The sequence below is a fragment of the Nerophis ophidion genome, linkage group LG04 (assembly GCF_033978795.1).
Source record: "Nerophis ophidion isolate RoL-2023_Sa linkage group LG04, RoL_Noph_v1.0, whole genome shotgun sequence".
Taxonomy (NCBI): Eukaryota; Metazoa; Chordata; class Actinopteri; order Syngnathiformes; family Syngnathidae; genus Nerophis; species Nerophis ophidion.
The window spans coordinates 20,666,770-20,694,640 of NC_084614.1; the positions used below are offsets into that span (position 1 = coordinate 20,666,770).

At 40.1% G+C, this 27,871-nt stretch overlaps 1 protein-coding gene across 1 annotated transcript in view; it reads left to right on the plus strand.

The window, feature by feature from the left end:
• The first annotated feature begins 7,363 nt into the window (after nucleotides 1–7,363).
• The window catches only part of kpna6 (karyopherin alpha 6 (importin alpha 7)), a 28,324-nt gene continuing 7,816 nt past the window's right edge, over nucleotides 7,364–27,871 (plus strand). The window contains exons 1-8 of the mRNA XM_061897379.1: nucleotides 7,364–7,518; nucleotides 14,717–14,850; nucleotides 14,934–15,026; nucleotides 22,554–22,653; nucleotides 22,729–22,823; nucleotides 22,912–23,043; nucleotides 23,136–23,224; nucleotides 23,298–23,397. Of these exons, the coding sequence (XP_061753363.1) occupies nucleotides 7,515–7,518; nucleotides 14,717–14,850; nucleotides 14,934–15,026; nucleotides 22,554–22,653; nucleotides 22,729–22,823; nucleotides 22,912–23,043; nucleotides 23,136–23,224; nucleotides 23,298–23,397 (747 nt within the window). The 5' untranslated portion in view covers nucleotides 7,364–7,514. The remainder of the gene's footprint in view (nucleotides 7,519–14,716; nucleotides 14,851–14,933; nucleotides 15,027–22,553; nucleotides 22,654–22,728; nucleotides 22,824–22,911; nucleotides 23,044–23,135; nucleotides 23,225–23,297; nucleotides 23,398–27,871) is intronic.

Consider the following 27,871-nt stretch of genomic DNA (forward strand, 5'->3'; position numbering starts at 1 on the left):
AAACACGAATCTTTCATCCTCGCTCAAATTAATGGGGAAATTGTAGTTTTCTCGGTCCGAATAACACTTTTCATTGGAGGCTCCCATTAAAAATAATGTGAATATGTGAGGAACCCCCACACTTGTGACGTCATCGTCTGCGACTTCCGGTAGAGGCAGGGCTTTTCTCTTAACACCGAAAGTTGCGAACTTTATCGTGGATGTTCTCTACTCAATCCTTTCAGCAAAAATATGGCAATATCGCGAAATGATCAAGAATGACACATAGGATGGACCTGCTGTCCTCGTTTAAATAAGAAAATCGCATTTCAGTAGGCCTTTAATCTTCGCAAAAAATATAGCCTTTGTTGCGGTCCATTGCACAGTTCGTCAATATGTGTCTTCCAGCAGAGAAGATTATCAATATGAACCCCTAAATATTTATTTGAGAATACCTGGGTGATTTCCTGATATTTGATGACCACTGGCTCATGGTCAGTCACATTCCTCGGATCCATAACTATTTCCTGTGTCTTGGTCACATTTAGAATAAGATGTTTGGTATCCCACCACCTAATAAATAGGTCTATCTCGTCTTGGTACACAGAGGGGTCCGTATCCTTGTGTACGGACATGCAGAGTATATCTTTGCACTCTGTAGCCTCATAATATGCGAGTTTAGTGCAGAAAAATCAGTTGATTGATTGTATCCTGAAGCAATACAGCAAACTGCCTGATTCAACCAACAGAACTGCTGTTTACTTAGTGTCTACAACAGGGGTGTCAAACTCAAATACAGAGTGGGCCAAAATTTTAAACGGAACAAAGCCGCGGGCCAAGGTTGAACAAATTAACCTTTTAATAGGGACCCAAACAAGTTTTGCATTAAATATTGAACAAGCAAGGCTTATATAACTTTAGTGACATGGAAAATCCAGTTTCAAATAATAATAATAATAATTAAAATAATATCAATGGCATATCAAATAAAATTTAAATAAAAATGTTATGTCTTTTTTTCTATTTGCAATCTTCTGAGGTAAATATCAATTTTTTTCCATGGGCTAATAATACATTAGAAAATAAAATTATAATGAATGAACCAAACATTCAAGTCTTGAAGTAGCAAGAGAAAATGCATGAATAAAACGTTAATTATTGGTCAGTTTGGTGGAAGTTTCCCAGAAGAGTTAGTGCTGCAAGGGTTTCTGGGTATTTGTTCTGTTGTGTTACGGTGCGGGTGTTCACCCAAAATGTGTTTGTCATTCTTGTTTGGTGTGGGTTCACAGTGTGGCGCATATTTGTAACAGTGCTAAAGTTGTTTATACGGCCACCCTCAGTGTGACCTGTATGGCTTTTGACCAAGTATGCCTTGCATTCACTTGCGCGTGTGTGTTTGTGTAAAAGCCACAAATATTATGTGACACGCTGTTAGTATGGAGGAAAAGCGGACATGACGACAGGTTGTAGAGAACGCTAAAGGCAGTGCCTTATATGCACGCCCCCAATATAGTTGTCCAGGTGGAAATCGGTAGAAATTCGGGAGAATGGTTGCCCCGGGAGATTTTCAGGAGGGGCACTGAACTTCGGGAGTCTATTGGGAAAATTAGGAGGGTTGGCAAATATGACTATTAGGGGTGAATGCGGTGTTATAGCGGCACCGTCGCTGTATAACACCGGCGGGCCAGCTCTAATGCTAAATTGATATTGCCTCAAGGGCCAAAATAAATTACACGGCTGGCCAGGTTTGGCCCGCGGGCCAGAGTTTGACACCCATGGTCTACAAAAAAGACCAATTAAAGAATAACAATTTTCCTCAAAGTCAGTCAAGCACTGTTTTACTTATGTTGATGCTGGTTGGCAGTTCACTCATCTATGTGGTCAATGCGCTGAATAAGGCTTTTTAGCTCATGTAAAACATGCTGACTCTTCGCTGTGGTCACTAATGAGGCGTACTGGAAGAGGTCCTTATGTCTGCTAATTATCCCCGCCGTATGGATGAGCAAATAACCTCCGAGCAATGTCGTCTTTACTATCAATAATTATTTGTTGGAACGGTCACGCACACCAAAATCCTTGTCGGTCAAAATATTAGGCACGTCCGCACTACCGCACTCGGATCCGTGCAGTATTTTTGCTACTGAGGAAATTGCCATCATGACAGAATATCTGTAATCACTTGACCTCCCACGCCCTTTCTTATGCACACCCCTGGTGTTTTATCTGTGCAACATTGCCCCCTATCGTCTGTTTCAGGCAAATCTCACATATGAGCCACCCCCATTGGGCCCTATGTTATGTCCAGGACAATGCTGCATAGCCATAAAGAACAGCAATTTACAAGCAAATTAACCACACATGTGCTACACTAACTTATAATGTTTGATTTGTTAAAACCACAAGGGAGTCATGACTGGAGATATACAGACGAAACAAGAGTGGAGCCATTCCATTGGTTATCATGTTGTTGAGTTTTAAAGGCCTACTGAAACCCACTACTACCCACCACGCAGTCTGATAGTTTATATATCAATGATGAAATATTAACATTGCAACACAAGCCAATACGGCCTTTTTAGTTTACTAAATTGCAATTTTAAATTTCCCGGGACTTTTTTCTTGAAAACGTCACGTAATGATGACGTGTACGCGTGACGTCACGGGCTGTTATGAATATGATAGAGATGCGCGGATAGGCAATTATATCATCCGCAACCGCATCACTAAAGTCGTCATCCACCCGCCATCCACCTGAAGCAACATTTTATCGAAACCGCAACCACCCGCCCGTTTTTATATTTTAGGGGTTGGCAGTCTTTACCACGCAAAGAGCTATTTCGACCCGTTTCACAGAGTAAAGAAGACAATGGGAACCGCAATCATTCTCGCTGATATTTGCTGGTGCTCATCCAGATAACGAGAATAAGGGCATGCTGTGAAGCCATTACCTTTGAATCCTTCTACAACATGTACAAACTGCTTTCCAGTCCAGCAACATGTTGTATGCAGCTTAATCAGACACACGTACAAGATTGAAAGGGATACTGGGTGACACAGAGTACACTGATGGTTGTGATATAAACAATTTTAACACTCTTACTAATATGCGCCACACAGTGAAGCCACACCAAACAAGAATGACAAACACATTTCAGGAGAACATCCTCACAGTAACACAACATAAACACAACACAACAAATACCCAGAATCCTTTGCATCCATGACTATTCCTGACTATATTATACACCCCACGAGCACCAGGTAGGCGCAGTATGCCTTGCAGTCGTGAACGTGTGTCAGCGGAAGCCAAACACAACATTTTGCTGGACTGGCAAGCAGTTTGTACATGTTGTAGAAGGTGTCAAAGGCAAAGGCTTCACAGCAGATATTCGCGAGAATGTTTACGGCTCCTAATATCTTTTTTACTTCGAGACACGGGTCAAAATGGCTCTCTAAGTGGTTAAACTTGCCAATCCCTGAAAAATGTATATTAAATGTTTCCGAATGGTTCAACCGCCACCCGCCCGAATCAATCTAAAATCTATATTTTCGTCATGTCACCTGCCCGACCCGCGGTTTATCCGTGGACTCCGCGGATGAGACCACAAACCGCGCATCTCTAGAATATGAGCGCTGCACACACACACACACAGCTAAAAGTCGTCTGCTTTAACGGCATAAATACACAGTATTTTGGAGATCTGTGTTGCTGAATCTTTTGCAATTTGTTCAATTAGTATTGGAGAAGTCAAAGTAGAAAGATGGAGTTGGGAAGCTTTAGCCCTTAGCCACACGAACACATGGTGATTCCTTGTTTAAAATTCACGGAGGTGAAACTTTACTATGGATCAGAGCGGACATGGATCCCAACCGAATATCAACCAGCAGGTTTCGGTGAGAAAATTGTGGTTAAAAAGTCGCTTCTTACTGGATATTAGCTGAGCTTGTGCAGCTGGCGTCGACTTCCCTCAGAGACTGCGCGTCAACACCCGGCCATGGACGTACACTTCCGACTATCAGGTACTGTTAAACTCACTAAAACACTAGCAACACAATAGAAAGATAAGGGATTTTTTCAGAATTATCCTAGTAAATGTCTCTAAAAACATATGAATCTGTGTCAATGCAATTCGATTGCGATCGCGTTTTTTTTTTTTTTTTTTTTTTTCTAGTTCGTTGCTATCAATATCCTCAAACACGAATCTTGCATCCTCGCTCAAATTAACGGGGAAATTGTCGTTTTTCTCGGTCCGAATAGCTGTTTTTTTTGGAGGCTCCCATTAAAATCAATGTGAATATATGAGGAGCCATCGACATGTGACGTCATCGTCTGCGACTTTTGGTAGAGGCAGGGCTTTTCTCTTAGCACCAAAAGTTGCAAACTTTATCGTGGATGTTCTCTACTAAATCCTTTCAGCAAAAATATGGCAATATCGCGAAATGATCAAGTATGACACATAGAATGGACCTGCTATCCCCGTTTGGATAAGAATATCGCATTTCAGTAGGCTTTTAAGTGCTTATACCACCATCTTTTCTTGTTTTGCCTTTATTGTCCAGCTTTTCTCCGGGAGTCCAAAATTCAGCACACTTCTCTCCAAGGGAGGCTGAAAAAAACTTCCCTGCATAGAAACCCACATAAACATGTGAAGGGTAAACATTAGCAACAGCATCACAGCGCAATGTCCCGTCTGTGAAACTCACTGTCATGGCCAGGGTGGGACTCGGTTTTAGCCAAGGGAGTTTTCATCTTTGAATGCGTGATCTATTTAAATGTTTACCAACTGCAGCCAACCTCTGTGTCCCACTTAAAGCATCATGGTCCGCTTTAATTAATTTCTAGTATTTAGTACGCTATGAATTAAATAAATAAATGGAACTTTTGATTATGTGTTTACATTTTAAATAAATTATTGACGTTTTAATATACCGTATTTTCTTGAATTGCCGCCGGGGCGCTAATTAATTTAAAACCACTTCTCACTCCTGCGCTTACCAAAGGCATACGGTAAAAGTAAGCATGCGCTAATTATTTTAAAACTTCTTCTCACTCCGGCACTTACCAAAGGTATGCAGTAAAAATTTGAGTGTGATGTAAGCTTGGACCTTAAATCCTACTGAATAGCTCTTAATCTTCTTCCCTTTATGCGATTTCAAATTACCGGTATTGAAATCAGCCTCCTCCATTTTGAAAATGATGACAGGGGAAGTGTCACTCGTGACGTCACGAGTTTGACCAGGCAGTAATAGTAAGCATGCGCTAATTATTTTGGGAAGCGAGTTTGACCCGGCAGTAATTCAAGGCAGACGCATACTATATGACCTGCGGCAATTCAAGGAAATACGGTATATACATCCATCCATCCATTTCTACCGCTTATTCCCTTGTGGGGTCGCGGGGGGCGCTGGCGCCTATCTCAGCTACAATCGGGCGGAAGGCGGGGTACACCCTGGACAAGTCGCCACATACTCAGTTTAATTCATTAAAAATGGAAGTATTTAACTGATTGATTTTTTAACTTAAAAAATATCAACTATTTTGTATGTTTGTAATTTTTTTGTACTCTTTTTATTGATAATTTTTGAAAATATAATGTATATGTATAATAACAGTGTGAAAATGTAGTCAGGGTTCAATCCCGGGCTTGGGATCTTTCTGTGTGGAGTTTGCATGTCCTCCCCGTGAATGCGTGGGTTCCCTCCGGGTACTCCGGCTTCCTCCCACCTCCAAAGACATGCACCTGGGGATAGGTTGATTGGCAACACTAATTGGCCCTAGTGTGTGAATGTGAGTGTGAGTGTTGTCTGTGTATCTGTGTGTGCTCTGCGATGAGGTAGAGACTTGTCCAGGGTAGAAAATGGATGGATGGATGGAGTGTGAAAATGGGAAGTTCTCTAAAACGACCTGCAGATGGCAGTGTCACCACTGAGTGTTTTATGCGAAGGTAAAGTCTCGCGTGATTTCGTCGGCCGACCTTGTGAATAAGGCACCAAAGCGTATGTTGCTTTTTTTACAGCGCCGAACCTCCATCCATCCATCCATCTTCTTCCGCTTATCCGAGGTCGGGTCGCGGGGGCCTAAGCAGGGAAGCTCCAGACTTCCCTCTCCCCAGCCACTTCGTCTAGCTCTTCCCGGGGATCCCGAGGTGTTCCCAGGCCAGCCGGGAGACATAGTCTTCCCAACGTGTCCTGGGTCTCCCCGTGGCCTTCTACCGGTTGGACGTGCCCTAAACACCTCCCTCGGGAGGCGTTCGGGTGGCATCCTGACCAGATGCCCGAACCACCTCATCTGGCTCCTCTCAATGTGGAGTAGCAGTGGCTTTACTTTGAGTTCCTCCCGGATGGCAGAGCTTCTCACCCTATCTATAAGGGATACGGCGGAGGAAACTCATTTCGGCCGCTTGTACCCGTGATCTTATCCTTTCGGTCATGACCCAAAGCTCATGACCATAGGTGAGGATGAGAACGTAGATCGACCGGTAAATTGAGAGCTTTGCCCTCCGGCTCAGCTCCTTCTTCACCACAACGTATCAGTACAATGTCCGCATTACTGAAGACGCCGCACCGATCCGCCTGTCGATCTCACGATCCACTTTTCCCCCACTCGTGAACAAGACTCCTAGGTACTTGAACTCCTCCACTTGGGGCATGGTCTCCTCCCCAACCCGGAGATGGCACTCCACCCTTTTCCGGGCGAGAACCATGGACTCGGACTGGGAGGTGCTGATTCTCATTCCAGCTCTCTCACTGGATCGGTTCGCAGCTGAGTGTGAAGCGCCAAACCTGTGACTACATTTTTAAATCCAGAAAATATGCTTTCTGTGAGTGGTATTATTTATTTTGAAAAATGTTGCACCTGGTGATAGGTTGATTGGCAATTCTAAATTGGTCCTAGTGTGTGAATGTGAGTGTGAATGTTGTCTGTCTATCTGTGTTGGCCCTGCGATGAGGTGGCGACTTGTCCAGGGTGTACACCGCCTTCTGCCCGATTGTAGCTGAGATAGGCGCCAGTGCCCCTTGCTACCCCAAAAGGGAATAAGCGGTAGGAAATGGATGGATGGATGGACAATTTGTGTGTAGGTTGAGTTATAAGATAGTGTGAAAATGGGAGTTATCTAAAATGACCAGCAGATGGCAGTGTCACCACTGAGTGATTTTATAGACGTGGGTGAAGGGAAAGTCTCGCGTGATTTCGTGGTGCCGTCGACTGGTGGCGTATGTTGCTTTTTTACAACGCCAGACCTACAAAACAGTGAATAAATTATTAAATCCATACAATATGCTTCCCTATGATTGATAATATTCATTGTAAAAAAAAAAAAACAATAAATAAGCAAGAAATAATGTGGCCGTTTGTGGATGTGGTGTGTCCCCTGCTGGCAGGAAGTGGTCATTATATAGGGTTTCCGCCTCCGGCAGACATATTGCCGAACTTACCAGAGCAAAATTATTCACCATAAAGCGAGGGAAAAGGATTTAAAACTTGATTTATATTTTTCTAGACCGCACCATACACCTCAACAACAGAGCGCACGATGGGTAAGTTGTGTCGTTGCGTCTGAATGTAGACGCACGCTCGGCGCTGTATGCTAACTCATTGCTGTAGTGCTTATGAAATTGTCATTTACCTCCACCAGTGGTCCCTTTGATGGCTTGGATGTGTTTATTTCGAATAACACATAATCTGTATTTAACACGTTTAATGTTAACTTTTTTGTCATGATTATACAGTTTACGAGGATTCATTCACACTGTAACTTAGCTGACGGTATGCTAGCACCCTTGGTTACTGTTGATTAGCTTAGCTATATAATGCTAACGCTAATATAGTTGGTGATTTATCAAGACTGTCAACGTTAAGCGAGTGTAGCAGTTTTTGACATGAGGCTTGTCAAACCACCGCGTTCATGTGGCTATAGTGTGTAATAATATTGCACGTATAGCAATACACAATTTGCTGTGACACAGGGGTAGGGAACCTATGGCTCGCGAGCCAGATTCGGCTCTTTTGATGACTGCATCTGGCTCTCAGATAAATCTTAGCTGACATTGCTTACCATGATAAGTAATTAATAATTACGCTGGAACAGTGTTAATTTTGTTGACGAAAAATTTTCGTCATAGTTATCGTCAACGACCTTTTTTTTCTGACTAAAACGAGACAATAACTAAATAAAAAATTATTTAAGTGGACTAAGACGATGACGAGGTGTATTGACATATTCGTCAACGAATAAAAACGAGACAAATGTCTGCCAGAGACGACATCCAATCGGAACTCATTTCGTTTCGAAGAGGCGGGAGGAGTTGAAGAGAACCAATCAGAGCGAGGTGGTAAGGAAGTTACGTAAACGTAGTTTGCGTTTGAGACTGACCCGGGAATGCGCTGCAGAAGACAACATGAGGACATATGGGGAAATTTTATATTTGACTTCAAAGATAACAAGACGCAGTGTAAGAAATGCAGCGCGAGGATTACGGGGAAAAACACAACAAACTTGAAGCGACATTTACAGTCGAATCACCCCGAAATCCACACACAGGTAAGCATTTTTTCCACAACATACAACTCACTCGACGTTATCCCGTTTATTACACGGCTTACTCGTGAAATACTAAATTTGAGACATGATTTTCATCAAAATACGACTTGTATCTGTGATTTTTCCGCTGTTTTGCTTTGACTTTCAGAAATTGAAGGGAAAGTTTACATATTACCCTTTAGTCGACTAAATCTACTGTAGTTTTGGTCGACTATAATCTTATGATATTTTGTCAACTAAAACTAGACTAAAACTAAAACATTTTAAATAACTAAATTAGGACTAAAACTAAATTACATTTTAGTCAAAAGACTATGACTAAAACTAAATCAAATTTTGCTGTCAAAATTAACACTGCGCTGGAAATGACAGTGTTAAAAATAATGTTCACAATATAAAACATTCTCATGCATTTTAATCCATCCATCTGTTTTCTACCGCACCTGTTCAAGATTGCGGGTGCTTTTACCAATCCCAGCTGTCCTTCGGGGTACGGGAGGGACGCATTAATGGTTAGAATTATTTGATTTATTCTTGGTTAGCTTCAGAATACCAATGTTATTAAAAAGAATAGGAGACTTACTATCCACTAAAAATGGTGGTCTTACTTAAAAATGCACACATTTAGTTGTATTCAGTGTTAAGAAATATAATATGGCTCTCACGGAAATACATTTTACAATATTTGGCTTCCATGGCTCTCTCAGCTAAAAAGGTTCCCGACCCCTGCTGTGACAGAATAACTCAAGCCACTTGTTTGTGTAAATCAGGAGTCTCAAAGTCCATTTCCCTGGGGGGCCACAGGATGCAAAAACTGGGTGAGGCTGGGCCGCAAGGAAAGTTTTCTTTAAAAAATCTAACATGCACTTTTTAAAGGCCTACTGAAATGAGATTTTCTTTTTCAAACGGGGATAGCAGGTCCATTCTATGTGTCATTCTTGATCATTTCGCGATATTGCCATATTTTTGCTGAAAGGATTTAGTAGAGAACATCCACGATAAAGTTTGCAATTTTCTGTGTTAAGAGAAAAGCCCTGCCTCTACCGGAAGTCACAGACGATGACGTCACATGTGTGGGGGCTCCTCACATATTCACATTGATTTTAATGAGAGCCTCCAACAAAAAGTGCTATTCGGACCGAGAAAACGACAATTTCCCCATTAATTTAAGCGAGGATGAAAGATTCGTGTTTGAGGATATTGATAGCGACGGACTAGAAAAAAAAAACGTGATTGTATTGGGACGGATTCTGATGTTTTTAAACACATCTACTAGGATAATTCTGGGAAATCCCTTATCTTTCTATTGTGTTGCTAGTGTTTTAGTGAGTTTAATATTACCTGATAGTCGGAGGGGTGTGTCCACGGGTGTCTTGACGCCAATGTCTCAAGGGAGTCGACGGCAGCTATGGACGGTACAAGCTCAGCTTTTCTCCGGTAAGAAGCGACTTTTTAACCACAATTTTCTCACCGAAACCTGCTGGTTGACATTTGGTAGGGATCCATGTTGGCTTGACCGCGCTCTGATCCATAGTAAAGTTTCACCTCCTGGAATTTTAAACAAGGAATCACCGTGTGTTTGTGCGGCTAGAGGCTAAAGCTTCCCAACTCCATCTTTCTACTGTGACTTCTCCAATATTAATTGAACAAATTGCAAAAGATTCCGCTACACAGATGTCCAAAATACTGTGTAATTATGCCGTTAAAGCAGACGACTTTTAGCTGTGTGTGTGCGCAGCGCTCATATTTCCTAAAAATCTGTGACGTCTTGCGTACACGTCATCATTACATGACGTTTTCAAGACAAAACTCCCGGGAAATTTAAAATTGCAATTTAGTAAACTAAAAAGGCTGTATTGGCATGTGTTGCAATGTTAATATTTCATCATTGATATATGAACTATCAGACTGCGTGGTGGGTAGTAGTGGGTTTCAGTAGGCCTTTAATGAATTCACCTTCTTTAAATGGCTTTCTCGCCCTAGCAACATACTTGCCAACTCTCGCGATCTTATTGGGTAACACCCGAATATCAGTGCCCCTCCCGTTAATCTCCCAGTGCAACCATTCTCCCTGTTTTCACCCGGACAACAACATTAAGGGCGTGCCGTGATGGCACTGCCTTCAGCGTCCTCTGCAACAGTGTTTTTCAACCTTTTTTGAGCCAAGACACATTTTTTACGTTGAATAAATGCGGAGGCACACCACCAGCAGAAATTATTAAAAGACAAAACTCAGTTGACAGTAAAAAGTCGTTGTCGCAATTGTTGGATATGACTTTAAAGCATAACCAAGCATGCATCGCTATAGCGCTTGTCTCAAAGTATGTTTATTGTCACCACCTGTCACATCACACCCTGACTTATTTGGACTTGTTTGCTGTTTTCCTGTGTGTAGGTTTTACTTCTTGTCTTGCGCTTCTATTTTGGTGGCTATTCCTCTTTTTTTGGTATTTTCCTGTAGCAGCTTCATGTCTTTCATTTGAGCGATATTTTCCGCATCAATTTTATTTTAACAACCAAGAATATTTCAGTTGTTTTTATCATTCTTTGTGGGGACATTGTTGATTGTAATGTTCGGATGTACTTTGTGGATGCCGTCTTTGCTCTACAGTAAGTCTTTGCTGTCATCCAGCATTCTGTTTTTGTTTACTTTGTAGCCAATTCAGTTTTAGTTTCGTTCTGCATAGCCTTCCCTAAGCTTCAATGCCTTTTCTTAGGAGCATTCACCTTTTGTTTATTTTTGGTTTAAGCATTAGACACCTTTTTACCTGCACTCTGCCTCTCGCTGTTTCTGATAACTACAGAGCAATTAGCTACCACCTACTGATATGGAAAAGTATTACATGGTTGCTCTGCCGAGCTCGAGACAGCACCGACAGTCAACAACAACACATCATTTGCAGACTATAATTACTAGTTTGCAAAAAATATTTTTTAACCCAAATAGGTGAAATTAGATAATCTCCCACGGCAAAGCAGACTGTATCTCACGGCACAGTGGTTGAAAAACACTCCTCTACAACCTGCCATCTCATCCGCTTTTCCACCATACAAACAGTCACATTTTGAATGAGGCTTCTGCAGACCCACGGTGGTGACTGCAAGACATACTTGATCAACAGCCATACAGGTCACACCGAGGGAGGCCGTATAAACAACTTTAACAATGTTACAAATATGCGCCACACTGTGAACCCACACCAAACAAGATTGACAAACACATTTTGGGAGAACATCTGCACCGTAACACAACATAAACACAACAGAACAAATACCCAGAGTCCAATGCAGCCCTAACTCTTCCGGGCTACAATAGGGGGCAGGCGTGTATATTGTAGCCCAGAAGAGTTGTGGCTGGGCTGGCACGCTGTTTGCACAGGTTGTAGAGGATGCTAAAGGCACTGCCTCCACTAGGGCCCCTTAATATTGTTGTTAGGGTGATATTTTCGAGAGAATGAATACCCCTGGGGGGGGCACTGAAAATTGAGAGTCTCCCGGAAAAATTGTGGGAATACAAGTATGACGATGTAAAGCGCCATTCATATAAAGCTCGCGGGCCGCACCAACATTAAATTTTCATATTAAGGTGCGGGTCGCAAAATTACAGCCCGCGGGCCGCGTGTTTGAGACCCCTGGTGTAAATCCTCTTTATTTAACCCTGCTTTTTGGTGCAGGTTTTTTTCAAACCATGTTGGCTGTGTTGAATGAATATAGGTGAAATATGCCAGGTTATATCATTTTAACACTTTGTGAAAACATAGTTTTCCTCTGTCAGTGGTTCTCCACCTTTTTTCAGTTATGTACCCACTGTGAACATTTTTTTACTCAAGTACCCCCTAATCAGAGCAAAGCATTTTTGGTTGAAAAAAAAGAGATAAAGAAGTAAAATACAGTACTATGTCATCAGTTTCTGATTTATTAAATTGTATACCAGTGCAAAATATTGCTCATTTGTAGTGGTCTTTCTTGAACTATTTAAAAAAAAAAAAAGATATGAAAATAACTAAAAACTTGTTGAAAAATAAACAAGTGATTCAATTATAAATAAAGATTTCTACACGTAGAAGTAATCATCAACTTAAAGTGCCCTCTTTGGGGATTGTAATAGAGATACATCTTGATTCATAAACTTAATTCTAAACATTTCTTCACAAAAAATTAAATCTTTAACATCAATATTTATGGAACATGTCCACAAAAAAATCTAGCTGTCAACACTGTATATTGCTTTGTTGCTTTTCTTTTCACAGTTTATGAACTTATATTCATATTTTGTTGAAGTATTATTCAATAAATATATTTAAGAAATATTTTTGAATTGTTGCTTTTTTTTAGAATATTTTTTTTAAATGCCACGTACCCCTTGGCAGACCTTCAAGAACCCCCAGGGGTACGCGTACCGCCATTTGAGAACCACTGCTCTATGTTCCCTTAAATAAGGCTACAGTCACGACTAAACACACACACATTCACACACTGATGGCGGGAGCTGCCCATCAGGAGCAAGGGTGAAGTGTCTGGCTCAGGACACAACGAGGTTGATACTAGGTGGGGATTGAACCAGGGACCCTCGGGTTGCCCACGGCCACTCCTCCACTGCGCCACGCTGTCCCTTTTGCCCCTCACTTGACAAATTACGGTTGTCTATTCGACATATTCCCACTTGAAGCCAAACCACCGGCAGACAATGGACCCCCTGCTGTTTTTTTCGGGAATTAATTTCTTCATTTGTTACCAGATCCGCACCTTCTTTCTCTCGTATTACTACTCGTAACGGCCACGTTAGCATCACAGCTAATGTTACCCTGTCTGCTACCTCTCTGCTGGGCGAGAGCGTATAGGCATGTGACGTATGACTTGACAGTATTTGACGTGTGTAAGTTTGTGCGCCTGCTTGTCTGTGAGAAGGAGAGACAGGAAAGAGTGAGAACAGCCTGTAGTGTAATGCCCGCAGCTAAAAGCAACCGCGTGAGAACGTATACTCGAACATTACGATATAGTCATTTTCTATATCGCACAGAGACAAGCCCGCGATATATCGTGTATTTCGATGTATCGCCCAGCCCTAATTCAGTTTTACATTTATTTTCGTTTCACTGAATAAACGTTTATCACTTGCAACAAACAAAAAACAAATCATTTGAAATAAGAGACAGTTAAATGAATTCATTTATTAAAGTAATGTAAATGTGTGCAAAACTGGACACATTTTGACAGTAAAGGAGCTGGTCGGATCTCTCGGTGAGGTGACACGTTGCAGTCAACCAAATTTTAGAACTATCTGCTTTACTTTATTTATAATAAATAAATCAATTATCGATTGCTAATCGATTCTATAATCGTTCATGTCCGAATTGCAATGCATCTAAAAATCGATTATTTTCTCCACCTCATTTGCTGACCATTGACTTATCATAGTCTCTAAAAAAAAAAAAAAAAGTAAACTTCTTAATGTATTTTATGGAAATTATTTGTTTGATTCAGTTTAAGTAAGCATAGTTATATAATTATACTGGCTTTTAATGGGTTAAAAACTAAATGTCTTACATATATGTAAGAAACCCATTTTATAATGGTAGGTCATATACATGAGGACATATGTATGAAGCTTTTACAGCAGTTTTTGGCAAGGTAATTGCGGTTTGTCCAGTATGAGTGAATTTTAACGATCCCTAAGCTTTTTAAATAGCGATAATGCCCCGAAAGCACAGTATGATCTCAGTGGGAACAGTTGTTCTGACATTTAACCTCAGATAACCTTGGTGTTGTGGTTAAAGCCCTCTGACTCTGAGGTCTGGCACCATTATGCTGCTGGCTGCAGAACTCACTGTTGAGTCGCTCCCTCGTTGCCCTGGGCAACAACACACAGGTCTGCCCAACTCCCTGCTACGGTGGCATGGCTGCACAAATGCTGAGAATGGTCAATTTTGTCTTTTGCGTGGGCACTCGTTTATGCAAACTCTGCCTTTTAACTCAACTGACCTTTGTTCTGCTGAATTGTGCGTGTGCGTGCTTGCGTGTGTGCGTGCGCGTGTGTGTATTTTTAGGCCATGTTGTCCACTCATCGTTACTCGTTTTTATATTTAGTTTTTTTTTTTTATAAGGATCCTGATATCCTGCAATTGGATAGTGTTCTTCCTCATTCGCGCACTTCTCTTTCCCAAAATGAATGCATTCTCCACGTGCTCCAACAGAGCCGTCAGCCAGTCCGGCCAAGGATACGTCCCGGATGAACCGCTACAAGAACAAGGCGCTCAACCCCGAGGAGATGCGGCGCAGGCGAGAGGATGAGGTCATCCAACTCAGGAAGCAAAAACGAGAGCAGCAGGTATGGCTAATCTTAACATATCTTTAACCTCATTGTGTAAAAAAAAAAAAATGTGAAGAGAGCCATCTCCTTTTTGTCCACAGCTCTTCAAAAGGAGGAACGTGGACGTCCTCACTGAAGAGGAGGCCATGTTGGAGAGCCCCCTTGTTGACTCGCTCATCAATTTACCAGCAACTGTGAGTGTCACATTTTGCGTGTTTATGCCTCACAGCAACAGGTTCACTTGTCGTTCTCTCTCATGTGATTTGGGATTAGAAACAAAACTACTCACGGCTTTAAGGTATTCCGTGGTATAGGGTAGCGTAATATAAATGATATAAATTTAGCCGACGATTGCATGTTGATGACACATTGTAGTTGTGTCTAGCAAATTTTGTAGCGACAAGCGAACCAATGCATTCTCTTTCATTTTCCTGAGGGAACTCTCCTTAAGGAATCAATAAAGTGCTATCCATCTATCAATGCAATGTCTTGTCCTCCATAGCAGCTAACGTACCTTCACAATGTTAAGCCACTTCTATGTCAGCAATTCTTGCCTTCATGGCAGAATCATTATCACCAAAGTTGATTTGTTCAAAGTTCTGTGGTCAGATGAAACAAAAATTGAGCTGTTAGGCCACAATACCCAGCAATATGTTTGGAGGAGAAAAGGTGAGGCCTTTAATCCCAGGAACACCAAAACCATTATTTGCTGCCAATGGAACTGGTGTTTTACAGAGAGTAAATGGGACAAGGAAAAAGGAGGATTACCTCCAAATTCTTCAGGACAACCTAAAATCATCAGCCCGGAGGATGGGTCTTGGGCGCAGTTGGGTGTTCCAACAGGACAATGACCCCAAACACAGGTCAAAAGTGGTGAAGGAATGGCTAAATCCGGCTAGACTTAAGGTTTTAGAATGGCCTTCCCAAAGTCCTGACTTAAACGTGTGAACAATGCTGAAGAAACAAGTCCATGTTAGAAAAGAAACAAATTTAGCTGAGCTGCACCAATTTTGTCAAAAGGAGTGGTCAAAAATTTAACCAGAAGCTTGTGGATGGCTACCAAAAGCACCTTATTGCAGTGAAACTTGCCAAGGGACATGTAACCAAATATTAACATTGCTTTATGCATACTTTTGACCCAGGTCACATTTTCAGTAGACTCATAATAAATTAATAAAAGAACCAAACTTCATGAATGTTTTTTGTGACAAACGAGTATGTGCTCCAATGGTAAATGGGTTATACTTGTTTAGCACTTTTCTACCTTCAAGGTACTCCAAGCGCTTTGACACTATTTCCACATTTATTCATTCACACACACATTCACACACTGATGGCGGTAGCCGTCATGCAACGCCCTAACCACGACCCATCAGGAGTAAGGGTGAAGTGTCTTGTTCGAGGACACAACGGATGTGACGAGGTTGGTAGTAGGTGGGGATTGAACCAAGAACCCTCAGGTTGCTGGCGCAGCCACTCTCCCAACTGCGCCACGCCGTTCCCAGTCACTCTATCACAAAACAATGAGAGCTGTAGAAATGATTGGAAAATCAAGACAGCCTTGACATAATGTCCTTTACAAGTGTATGTAAACTTTTGACCACGACTGTATATGATGTCATATTTGCCGTGAACTGAATTCAAAGTCTTCTAATAAATACGTACTTCAACAACTCCAACTCACTCTCCTGGATAAATCATGAGCAAGTTTATAAAACATGTTCAGTTTTAAGCTACATACCTACTTTTATTTATTTTTTTATATCTGCCTAAAGTGTTTTTTTATCAATCATTTTTCTTAAACTACCGCATGATTGCATTAAATTGCAAATTTTTTACAAAGAAAATATAAACATATTTACACTTGTGTTGCCATTTTTGCAACTGTAGACTCCATTAAGAACATAATTGTTTTATTACTCTCACTATATTATATAGGACAGTTTGTTATAGCTGTTTTAAATGTATATACTCCTCTTCCATTATGTTCTATCTATTATTGCTTAAAATTACTTTCTATTTAAGTTTTTTTTTTGTCTTCCTTTTGATCATTTTAAAATATTACATTATGAGGCTGTAACTATAATACCATACAGTGAAATTGTGATTTTTTTTTTTTGCCTAAGGTTGTCAGAATCTCAAACCATCACATCAAAAGGTCATAGAATTCAGAATTGGATCGACATTTTAAATATAATTAGAAAAGCGTCTCTAAAGTTACAAACAATTAGTCATCTAATCCCACAATATTTTAGAATAAGAAATAATTATGTGATGCCTTTTTTGTGGAATAAAGGCATCACAATAAAGAACAAAAAAGAACCCATTGAATTAATTAATCTGTTTATTAATATTTTCTTATTTAAAGAGCAAATTGATTATTCATGAATACATTGTATAAAACACTGAAATCAAAAACTTGTAGAGTTTTGAAATCACAAACAAAACTAAAGCTCACAAAATAATTGACATTAATAAAACAATCAGAATATATGTCAGATTGTAATTTTTTTAAAATGGTTTAACATTAAATGTTGACACAGTGTCTATAGATGATGTTACTTTTACAATAGGGGTTTTATTGGTTATACGGTTTACATAACAATGGCTAACTTTTAAAAATGCAAAAATAAGATGACCTTTGTCAATGATTATTTCTTCATACATAAATGCCACGTGGACCTATTGCCTCAAGGTTGACCCTGGAATGGATACATTCAGATTCTGTTACTGCCAATGGGAGGAAATTATGAAATGGGAACAATACAAAATGAAACCTTATTTTACGTGAAGTAGTAGGGCTGGACACATTTTTTATCGATTTCTATTTTGGCTTCTCACAATCTTAACATTTTCATAATTGAGAAAAAATTAATCAAAGGCCTATTGAAACCCACTACTACCGACCACACAATCTAATAGTTTATATATCAGTGATGAAATATTAACATTACAAAACATGCCAATACGGCCTTTTTAGTTTACTAAATTGCAATTTTAAATTTCCCGCGGTGTCGTGTTGAAAACGTTGCGGTATAATCACGCATGCGTTCGACATCTGGGGTTGTAGCGGACATTATTTTCCAGCCCGATCCAAGCTACAAGTAGTCTGCTTTAATCGCATAATCAAACAGTATTCTGGACATTTGTGTTGCTGAATCTTTTGCAATTTGTTCAATTAATAATGGAGAAGTCAAAGTAGAAAGATGGAAGTGGGAGCTTTTAGCCTTTAGCCACACAAACACACGGTGTTTCCTTGTTTAAAATTCCTGAAGGCGAAGCTTTACTATGGATCAGAGCGGTCAAGCGAACATGGATCCCGACCAACTGTCAACCAGCAGTTTTTGGTGAGAAAATTGTGGTAATAAGTTTGCTCTTACCGGCGACATCAGCGTAGCTTCCAGCAGCGTGACTTGCCTCAGAGACACTGGGTCGACACACGTACCCGTGGCCACACCCCTCCGACTTTAGGTACTATTTAATCTCACTAACACAACGAGTAGATAAGGGATTTTCCAGAATTATCATTGTAAATGTGTGTAATAACATCTGCGATCACCTTTTTACTTTTTATTTTTTACTTTTTTTTTTTTTTCTGGTCCTTTACTCTCAATATCTTCATCCACAAATCTTTCATCCTCGCTCAAATTAATGAGGAAATTGTCGCTTTCTCGGTCGGAATAGCTCTTGCTGCTGGAGGCTCACATTTATAAACAATGTGAGGATGTGAGGAGCCCTACAACCAGTGACGTCACGCGCACATCGTCTGCTACTTCCGGTAACGGCAAGGCTTTTTTATTAGCGACCTAAAGTTGCGAACTTTATCGTCGATGTTCTCTACTAAATCCTTTCAGCAAAAATATGGCAATATCGCGAAATTATCAAGTATGACACATAGAATGGACCTGCTATCCCCGTTTAAATAAGAAAATCTCATTTCAGTAGGCCTTTAATGGGCCACGCAATGTGCGTGCACATCCCTGAGCTTGTAATAGTGAAATGGATGAGTATACATATGAGTGGGGAAAAAAGACCACGTCTGCTCAAAGTTCAGGATCTCACCATGGTTGTTACTTTTTATTTGACACGGCACTAGTATGTCTAATCAATTATCACTAAACTCAACAAGAAAAGTAAGACCATATGACTTCCGCATTCCGAGAATCACAGAATTGACCAATAAAACAAAATCCGCTATTAAACGCAGAATATCAGGGAAATAGACATTACTGTGAGGGAAATGCTGTCATTGTGAGGAGAAAGAACATTTGTTTCAGTTAATAATGTGCCCGGTAGCGCTTATTCATCCCTGGAAACACTCAACCACCTCATCCTGAACTACACAATGTGGAGACGACCACTTGAAACAGTGACTAAACTACAAAATTAAAGCTTGCGAGAACGATCCATACACCAACAACACATGTCATTTGCCTGTGTTGTTGTGAACGACATCAACAATGTAAGAGTATTGTAGAAACAGGACATCAGTCACAACTTTTTTTAACACTGCCTAGATTTGTCTTGACACGTCAAACTCAGAACAACTGCACACTTTCCCTTTCAGATGTTGCTGTGCACAACATCCGGTCCAACAGCGCTAACAGAATAAAGGTTTCGAAAAAGTACCTTACAAGAGCATAATATACTTAAAGCACACATTGATACATGTACACAATTATTAAGCTTTGACTTAAAATACTGGTCAAAATTGTCCAAATATGTATTGCATCAATCATTAAATGTGAGGATTTTTGCATTTATTAACAAGCATTTTGTTTGAAAATGTACTAATGACACAAAAAGCACACATTATGGTGGTAAAATAAGTGTAAAAGGTGAAAAATTTGAATAAAAAAAAAAATTTTAAACAGACATTTTTTTTCATATTGTTACTGTTATTTAAAGGTGCCATAATAATAATGTGGCCAGAAAATGGTACTGCAATCATGGTCAAAATTCTGTAGTCCCCTCCCTCTGTCCCTGAGTGAGGTTGCCGGATATGCAGCCGAATCCAGCTCCATCAACTGGGCTACTACAAAGAACCTCAAACTTCCACTGCCTCTTACGAGAGGTTGAGGTGCTGCGACCACAATAGCTGAATAGACAAGCGTTTTGTCAATATCAAATCTCCAACCAACACATTTTACACAGAAATTAGGCTATTTTCAGGAAAAAGTACGTCATGCCTGCAAACAATATCACAACAAATGACAAGTATATGTTTATTGTCAGTACTATCAGAAAACAAAGACTAAAACAAACTACAATCAATGGTAGCAATTGTTATACTGGAGAGAATAAGTAGAGCATGCTTAGCAGCCTAATCATGTATGCCCAAAACTAAAGAGAATACATTTTACCAAGGTATGCCTATAGGCTACACAAATGAGGAATTATTTTATCATGTGATTTGGCTGTCTCCATGTTTTACATTGCCATGATGACAGTTGGATGTTGGAACCCATTTCCTCAGCGTGTCAGCATATTGAGAACGAAATAGGCCCTGACACTACCCACATCCACATAAGTTTTATTTGTCGAAAATATAGTTTGTCCTGTCAGTTCAGGGATATATTCCCCCCGTTAGCATGTATGTCGATGTGTCCTCACTGGGCTTGCATGCCAAGCATTACACGAGGAGCGAAGCACCAGCACACTAAGCATTCGTTGCGCGAACATACAAGCTTTGTTAGACAAGATCGTAGACTGTATTGGACAATATAGTTTACATACGAAATGTCCATTTCCATTTATTACAAGTAATAAGAACTTTAATACCTGACTTAGCTATCAAGGAAGAAATGAGCACGTTTGGCATCGGATAAAAAAAAATCTTCTCCACCTTCAATTGTCTTCATCTTTCAAAGGCATCCCTGATACAATTCCTTGTTTTGTTCCTGTCTTTGTCAAGAATAAGTAGAGAATTGTAACGACGTCTTTTAGGTTTACTAAGATCTGACATGTCAGTGTTCCCCCCAAAAAATGTGTTAATTAAGGTGGTGTCTCAATAGGGGGTGGGGACCGGGGAAGGGGGTGGGTGGGTGTATCTCGGCCTGTCGCCATCACGTCTTCACCTCGTCGTTGCCACCACAGCCTGGGGGGCAATAGACTACAGACTGCGGTGAAGTAGGCCTTGTCGCATGAAGAAGCCTAAAACTTTTGGTTGTGTTCTCCGCTCCATTTGCTAAATGGTGATATACGATATATATCTCGATATTTTTTCCGTAAGCTAAGAACAAAACAGTCTTAGTTACCTGAGATACTAAATACGTCATTATTACAACTTATTAATTTATTAAGTCAAAATAATGACAAAATATTGACTTAATAAGTCAAAATAATTACTTACTGTAAGTAAGCGTTTGCAATAAGCGTTTGAAAAAGAGTTAAAAGTGGGGCTACATGCTGACATATGCTCAACTCATGCTTAATTTATTGCAGCATTTGGGAAGCCTGTAGTTGATTTTTATTATGTAAATGTTATATTTTATGAACGTGTGATAGCAGGGACCCTGCCATTCAAAACTAGGCCGCTACATTACTAATGATTAATGTAACTATAGCTGAGAAAATAGTACAATAGCAATAGGAGAGACTATTCATCCCTGAACACCATGGAGTTCATGTAGGCTTTATGATGCAGTTACATTATTATATCAACTATCAGAGACAGCTTCAGGAAACTCTTCATTTAACAGACAGGGCTTTGCTGTCTGTAACACACACACACACACACACACGCATGTCACACACACCCCACAGTGAGCTAACGTTACGCCAAAAGCTATTTAGCCTTCACCTCAAGGACTGTGAGCGAGCTGAGCTACGGCTTATGTTTCTAGAACGTCCACAGGCTCATAGTGATGTTACTAGTAGTTGACTTAGAAGCGTTTATTATGATTTGGGAAGAGTCCTCTGCCTTATGCTCACCTTTCTGCTCAATCCATCGAAGGAGCACTGACGACATGCGCTCTGAATACGCACTGCTGATTGGCTGTCACCGCGCGTGTAGCCAATCAGATGGTTCTGTGGGTGGGACAATATTGGGTGCTGCAGAGATATACTGACAGAGGCAGAACTAAGCTGAGCAGCTTGTTAAGACTTTAATTTAGGCGGTGGCTCTTTGTTGTTTAGGCGGCCGCCTTAACAACAAAGCGCTGCGGGAAACCCTGCATGTTTAGTAACATTATCTGTGGTCATACCTTGACGAAGAGGGCGGTGCATAACTGCAAACCTGGATGCAACACACTCACTGACTTTCTAATTGGTCAAACGGTATAGGGTGGGACATCTAAATGAAAACAATAACAATATTTTGGGGCTGTAAATCTAATTTTGAAATGAGCATATCCCGGCTGAACTACTGTTTTCAGTTATAGAGCTATTCGATTAAATTTTGCCTTTTGAAATATCAAGGCCATTTAATGATTGCTCGACATGAAATTATTACATATGGCTCCTTTAAATGTACTATTATTATTTTATTTTTGTACTTGTTTATTCCTTACTAATATACATCCCTTTGTTGTTTTAAATAATATTTAAAGTTGAGTTTTAGTCGTACAATAAATACACAGGTTTTAAAATAATGAATAATCGTGTTATTATTTGTGATTACAATTGTAATTTAAAAACAATTGTGGTTATTATTTTTGCCACAATCGTTTAGCCCTAAAGTGGAGGTTGTAGTGCTCAAGCAGTGTGCACGTGTGTTGCAGGAAGGTGTTATCACCAGAGACATGGTCGAAATGCTTTTCTCAGAGGACCCGGAATTTCAGCTCGCCACGACACAAAAGTTTAGGAAGCTTCTCTCTAAAGGTATCATGTTGTTCATATTAGCCAACATTAGAGGTATAAAAAAAGGTTTACCCATTTCCTTTGTGTTCCTTCCAGAGCCCAACCCTCCTATTAATGAAGTTATAAACACAGCTGGAGTAGTTCAGAGGTTTGTGGAGTTCCTAAAGAGGAAGGACAACTGTACGCTACAGGTGAGCATGAACTAAGAGTGCTGATAAAAGAAGTGAGATAAGCCTAACGGATGCATGTTATTGCTCTTGGTGTGACATGCGTGTGCAGTTTGAAGCTGCCTGGGCTCTCACCAACATCGCTTCAGGCACCCCCATGCAGACCAAGACTGTCATTGAAGCTGGAGCTGTGCCCATTTTCATAGAGCTACTTAATTCTGACTTTGAGGATGTGCAGGAGCAGGTAAGACTGGGATGTTGTATTTTGCCTCCATAGCTATATGACCCCAAATATTTTTATTTTTTTTTACGGGTATGTGCTATTTTGTCCTTCAGGCTGTTTGGGCGCTGGGCAATATAGCAGGGGACAGTGCTGTGTGCAGGGATTATGTGCTCAACTGTAACATCCTTCCACCTCTATTAATGTAAGAGAACAACAACATACTCTTTTGTGTCTGATACATTTCATACAACAGTTGCTCGTCTTTGCTATTGCAGGCTCCTGACTAAATCCACAAGACTGACCATGACCAGGAACGCTGTGTGGGCTCTGTCTAATCTCTGCAGAGGAAAAAACCCTCCGCCTGCCTTTGAAAAGGTTGTTTTGCCATGAATCAAACATAGCAATCAGGTTTTTTTTTTTAGGTTTTATTGGGGACACTTGCACAAATCCAGTAGAAAACAATGCTGCCTTTACAAAAAATATACACTTTCAGAAAAGCAATATTGTGTGTTATACAGAGGGCAGTTTCTAATGTAATATATTACACCAATGTGATTAACTTATTGTGAAATTACTGCAAATGCTGTAATTATAGTTGGGTGGTTAATTTCTCCATGAGAAACGGTTAGGGTCGTTTTATTAACAAGTATTGCACAACACATCCTCAACAGAACCAATGTTTTAACCAGAGAAATGACCAAACTGGTCAGTCAACATTAAGTTAGTGATCAGTCCCTCCAGGATGTCGCGATTGGGCCAAATGACTCAAAGTCAACCAATACCACGCAAATTAGGCACGACTTCCTGCATATGTTGGCCAATTAGCATCATTTTAGCCCTTTGAATTTGTCTCTAAGAGGTGCTTAAATGCGCATGTTAATTGTTTAATCAAAACATATGCTTGTTTCTTGTGCAGCCTAAGCAGGGACAACAGCATGTAACAATATATCAACTCACAATGCTAAAACGGCACAATTGTCGCCCCCTGTGCAGCTCAGAGCTACTTCTGGTTCTGGTCGACAGTGCTAAGCCTTTTGGGTAATGTACCATATTTTTGGACTATATAAGCCGACCCACTACATTTTAGAAGAAAAAATATCTTTCCATATATTAGGTGCACCGTGTACTACAAACCCTGTTTCCATATGAGTTGGGAAATTGTGTTAGATGAAAATATAAACGGATACAATGATTTGCAAATCATTTTCAACCCATATTCAGTTGAATATGCTACAAAGACAACATATTTGATGTTCAAACTGATAAACTTTTTTTTTTTTGGCAAATACATATTAGAATTTGATGCCAGCAACACGTGATAAAGAAGTTGGGAAAGGTGGCAATGAATACTGATTAAGTTGAGGAATGCTCATCAAACACTTATATGGAACATCCAACAGGTGTGCAGGCTAATTGGGAACAGTTGGGTGTAGGGGTGTAACGGTGCACAAACATTTCGGTTCGGTTCGTACCTCGGTTTAGAGATCACGGTTCGGTTCATTTTCGGTACAGTAAGAAAACAACAAAATACTAAATTTTTGGTTATTTATTTACCAAATTTCTAAACAATGGCTTTATGCTTTTAACATTGGAAACACTATAATAATTCTGCCCGCGTTATTCCACATTAAACTGCCTCAACGTGTTGCTCGGATTAAATAAAATGACACAACTTTTCTTCTACATATAAAAAGTGCAACATTAAACAGTTTCAAGTCAACTCATCATTCTTAATTTATTACAGCATTTGGGAAGCCTGTAGTTTTTATTATGTAAATGTGATATTTGTATCAACATGTAATAGCAGGGACCCTGCCATTCAAAACTAGGCTGCTACATTATTAATGATTAATGTAACTATAGCTGAAAAAATAGCACAGTAGCAATAGGAGAGACTATTCATCCCTGAACACCATGGAGTTCATGTAGGCTTTATGATGCATTTACATTATATCAACTATCAGACACAGAAACTCTTCATTTAACATAATGTCCTTTTTTGCTGCTTCAACACACCTCAATCAACACTGTCCGTAACACACACACACACTGCAAAATTAATTAACGTTACGCTAAAAGCTAATTAGCCTTCACCTTAAGCCAGGACTGCGAGTGAGCTGAGCAGTTTGTTTCTAGAAGATCAACAGGCTCATAGTGATACTTAGAAAGTAGTTGACTTGTAAGTGTTTAGTATAATTTGGGGAGAGTCCGCTGCTCACCTGTCTGCCCGACGCCGAAGCGCTGACTACATGCGCTCTGAATACGCACTGCTGATTGGCTGTTACCGCTACGGTTGTAACCAATCAGATGGTTGTGTGGGTGGGACAATGCTGGGTGCTGTGTAGGAGACAGAGGTAGAACGAAGCGTAGCAGCTTATTAAGACTTTAGCATAGGCGGCTACTTCATATGTTCGTGTGGAACTTGTTCGGTACTCCTCCGCACCGAACCGAAACCCCCGTACCGAGACGGTTCAATATAAATACACGTACCGTTACACCCCTAGTTGGGTGCCATGATTGCGTATAAAAGCAGCTTCAATGAAATGCTAAGTAATTCACAAACAAGGATGGGGTGAGGGTCACCACTTTGTAAGCCAATTGGGAAACAGTTTTAGAACAACATTTCTCAACGAGCTATTGCAAGGAATTTAGGGATTTTACCATCTACGGTCCGTAAAATCCTCAAAAAGTTCAGAGAATCTAGAGGAATCACTGCACGTAAGCGATGATATTACGGACTTTTAATCCATCAGGCGGTACTGCGTCAAAAACCGACATCAGGGTGTAAAGGATATCACCACATGGGCTCAAGAACACTTTATAAAACCACTGTCAGTAACTACAGTTGGTCGCTACATCTGTAAGTGTAAGTTAAAACTCTACTATGCAAAGCCAAACCCATCTATCAACAATATCCTGAAACGCCGCCAGCTTTGCTGGGCCCGAGCTCACCTGAGATGGACTGATGCAAAGTGGAAAGGTGTTCTGTGGTCTGACGAGTCCACATTTCAAATTATATTTGGAAACAGAGGACGTGGTGTCCTCCAGAACAAAGAGGAAAATAACCATTCGGATTGTTATAGGTTCAAGGTTCAAAAGCCAGCATCTGTGATGGTATGGGGGTGTAATAGTGCCCAAGGCATGGGTAACTTACACATCTGTGAAGGCACCATTAATGCTGAAAGGTCCATACAGGTTTTGGAGCAACATATGTTGTCATCCAAGCAACGTTTTCATGGACGCTCCTGCTTATTTCAGCAAGACAAGTGTTACAACAGCGTGGCTTCGTAAAAAAAGAGTGCGGGTACTTTCCTGGCCCGCCTGCAGTCCAGACCTGTCTCCCATCGAAAATGTGTGGCGCATTATGAAGCGTAAAATGCGACAGCGGAGACCCCGGACTGTTTACGACTGAAGTTCTACATAAATCAAGAATGGGAAAGTATTCCTCTTTCAGAGCTTCAACAATTAGTTTCCTCAGTTCCCAAACGTTTGAGTGTTGTTAAAATAAAAGGTGATGTAACACAGTGGTGAACATGTCCTTTACCAACTACTTTGACACATGTTGCAGCCATGAAATTCTAAGTTAATTATTATTTGCAAAAAAAAAATAAAGTTTATCAGTTTGAACATCAAATATCTTGTCTTTACAGAGCTTTCAATTGAATATGGGTTGAAAAGTATTTGCAAATCATTGTATTCTGTTTATATTTACATCTAACAAAATTTCCCAACTCATATGGAAACGGGGTTTGTATAAGGCACAGATTTTCATGTTATACAATTAGTTATTTACACAAAAATATTTTGTCATTGTTAATTTACATTCTTTGATTCTGTAAAATGCCAGTAAAACAGCTGATCAAACAAAACAGAAGTCTGCTTCATGGACCCACTAACAGCGGAAGCTAGCTCTCCAGTCAGCAAAACAGACTCATTAAGTCAACGGTGACATTTTGGTGAATTTACCAAGAAATGAGTAGAACTGAAAAAATACAAAAAGAATGCCATTGAAAGGTAATAATACTAACACAGATCCTTGTAAACATGTTGGCATATTAGCTAATGCTAACAACACTAGCTTGATTACATTACGATAGCACTTAAAAATATGCATGAAAACACTCCTACATATATCACACAAGACGGTCTAGCAAATATAAATTGCTTTAGTTACATTGTAAAACGTGTTGCTTGGAGTGATGAATGAAGAATCCACACAAATAGAAATGATATGGACCTTTAGAAGACAGAAATACTGTAGACATTCACCCCGCAACACCTGCAGTGAAAGAACTTGGCCAAAAGATTGCACCGTATCACAAACAATAACACCCCTTTTCAATGTATTTGCTTGTGTTTTATGAATGCTATTTGCATTGTGGCCATCATCGAAGAAAAATCCACAAATTAGTTGCACCATTTTATAAACCGCAAGGTTCAAAGCATACGGGGAAAAAAAAGCTAAATACTGAATTTACGGTAGTATATAAACATTTGTTAATAAACCGACATCTTCACTTCCTAGTTTACATGTATTTATATATTTTGTAAACTTTATTCATCCAGGGTAAGGCAATTAGGAACATATTTTCATTGGCAATGCTGACCTAGCAAAGAGGCCGCATTTACAGATGAGAGATGTTGATGTGTGATGAGAGTCTCATATACAAACAATAACTACTGCTATACTGTAATTCGCTCTCAACCGTTCACAAATTCTCGCAACTTGCAAAGGTAAAGATTAGATTAGATTAGATAGTACTTTATTTATTCCGTCAGGAGAGTTCCTTCAGGAAAATTACAATTTTTAGCACAATCCCATTCAAGATCAGACAAACATTACAGGGAG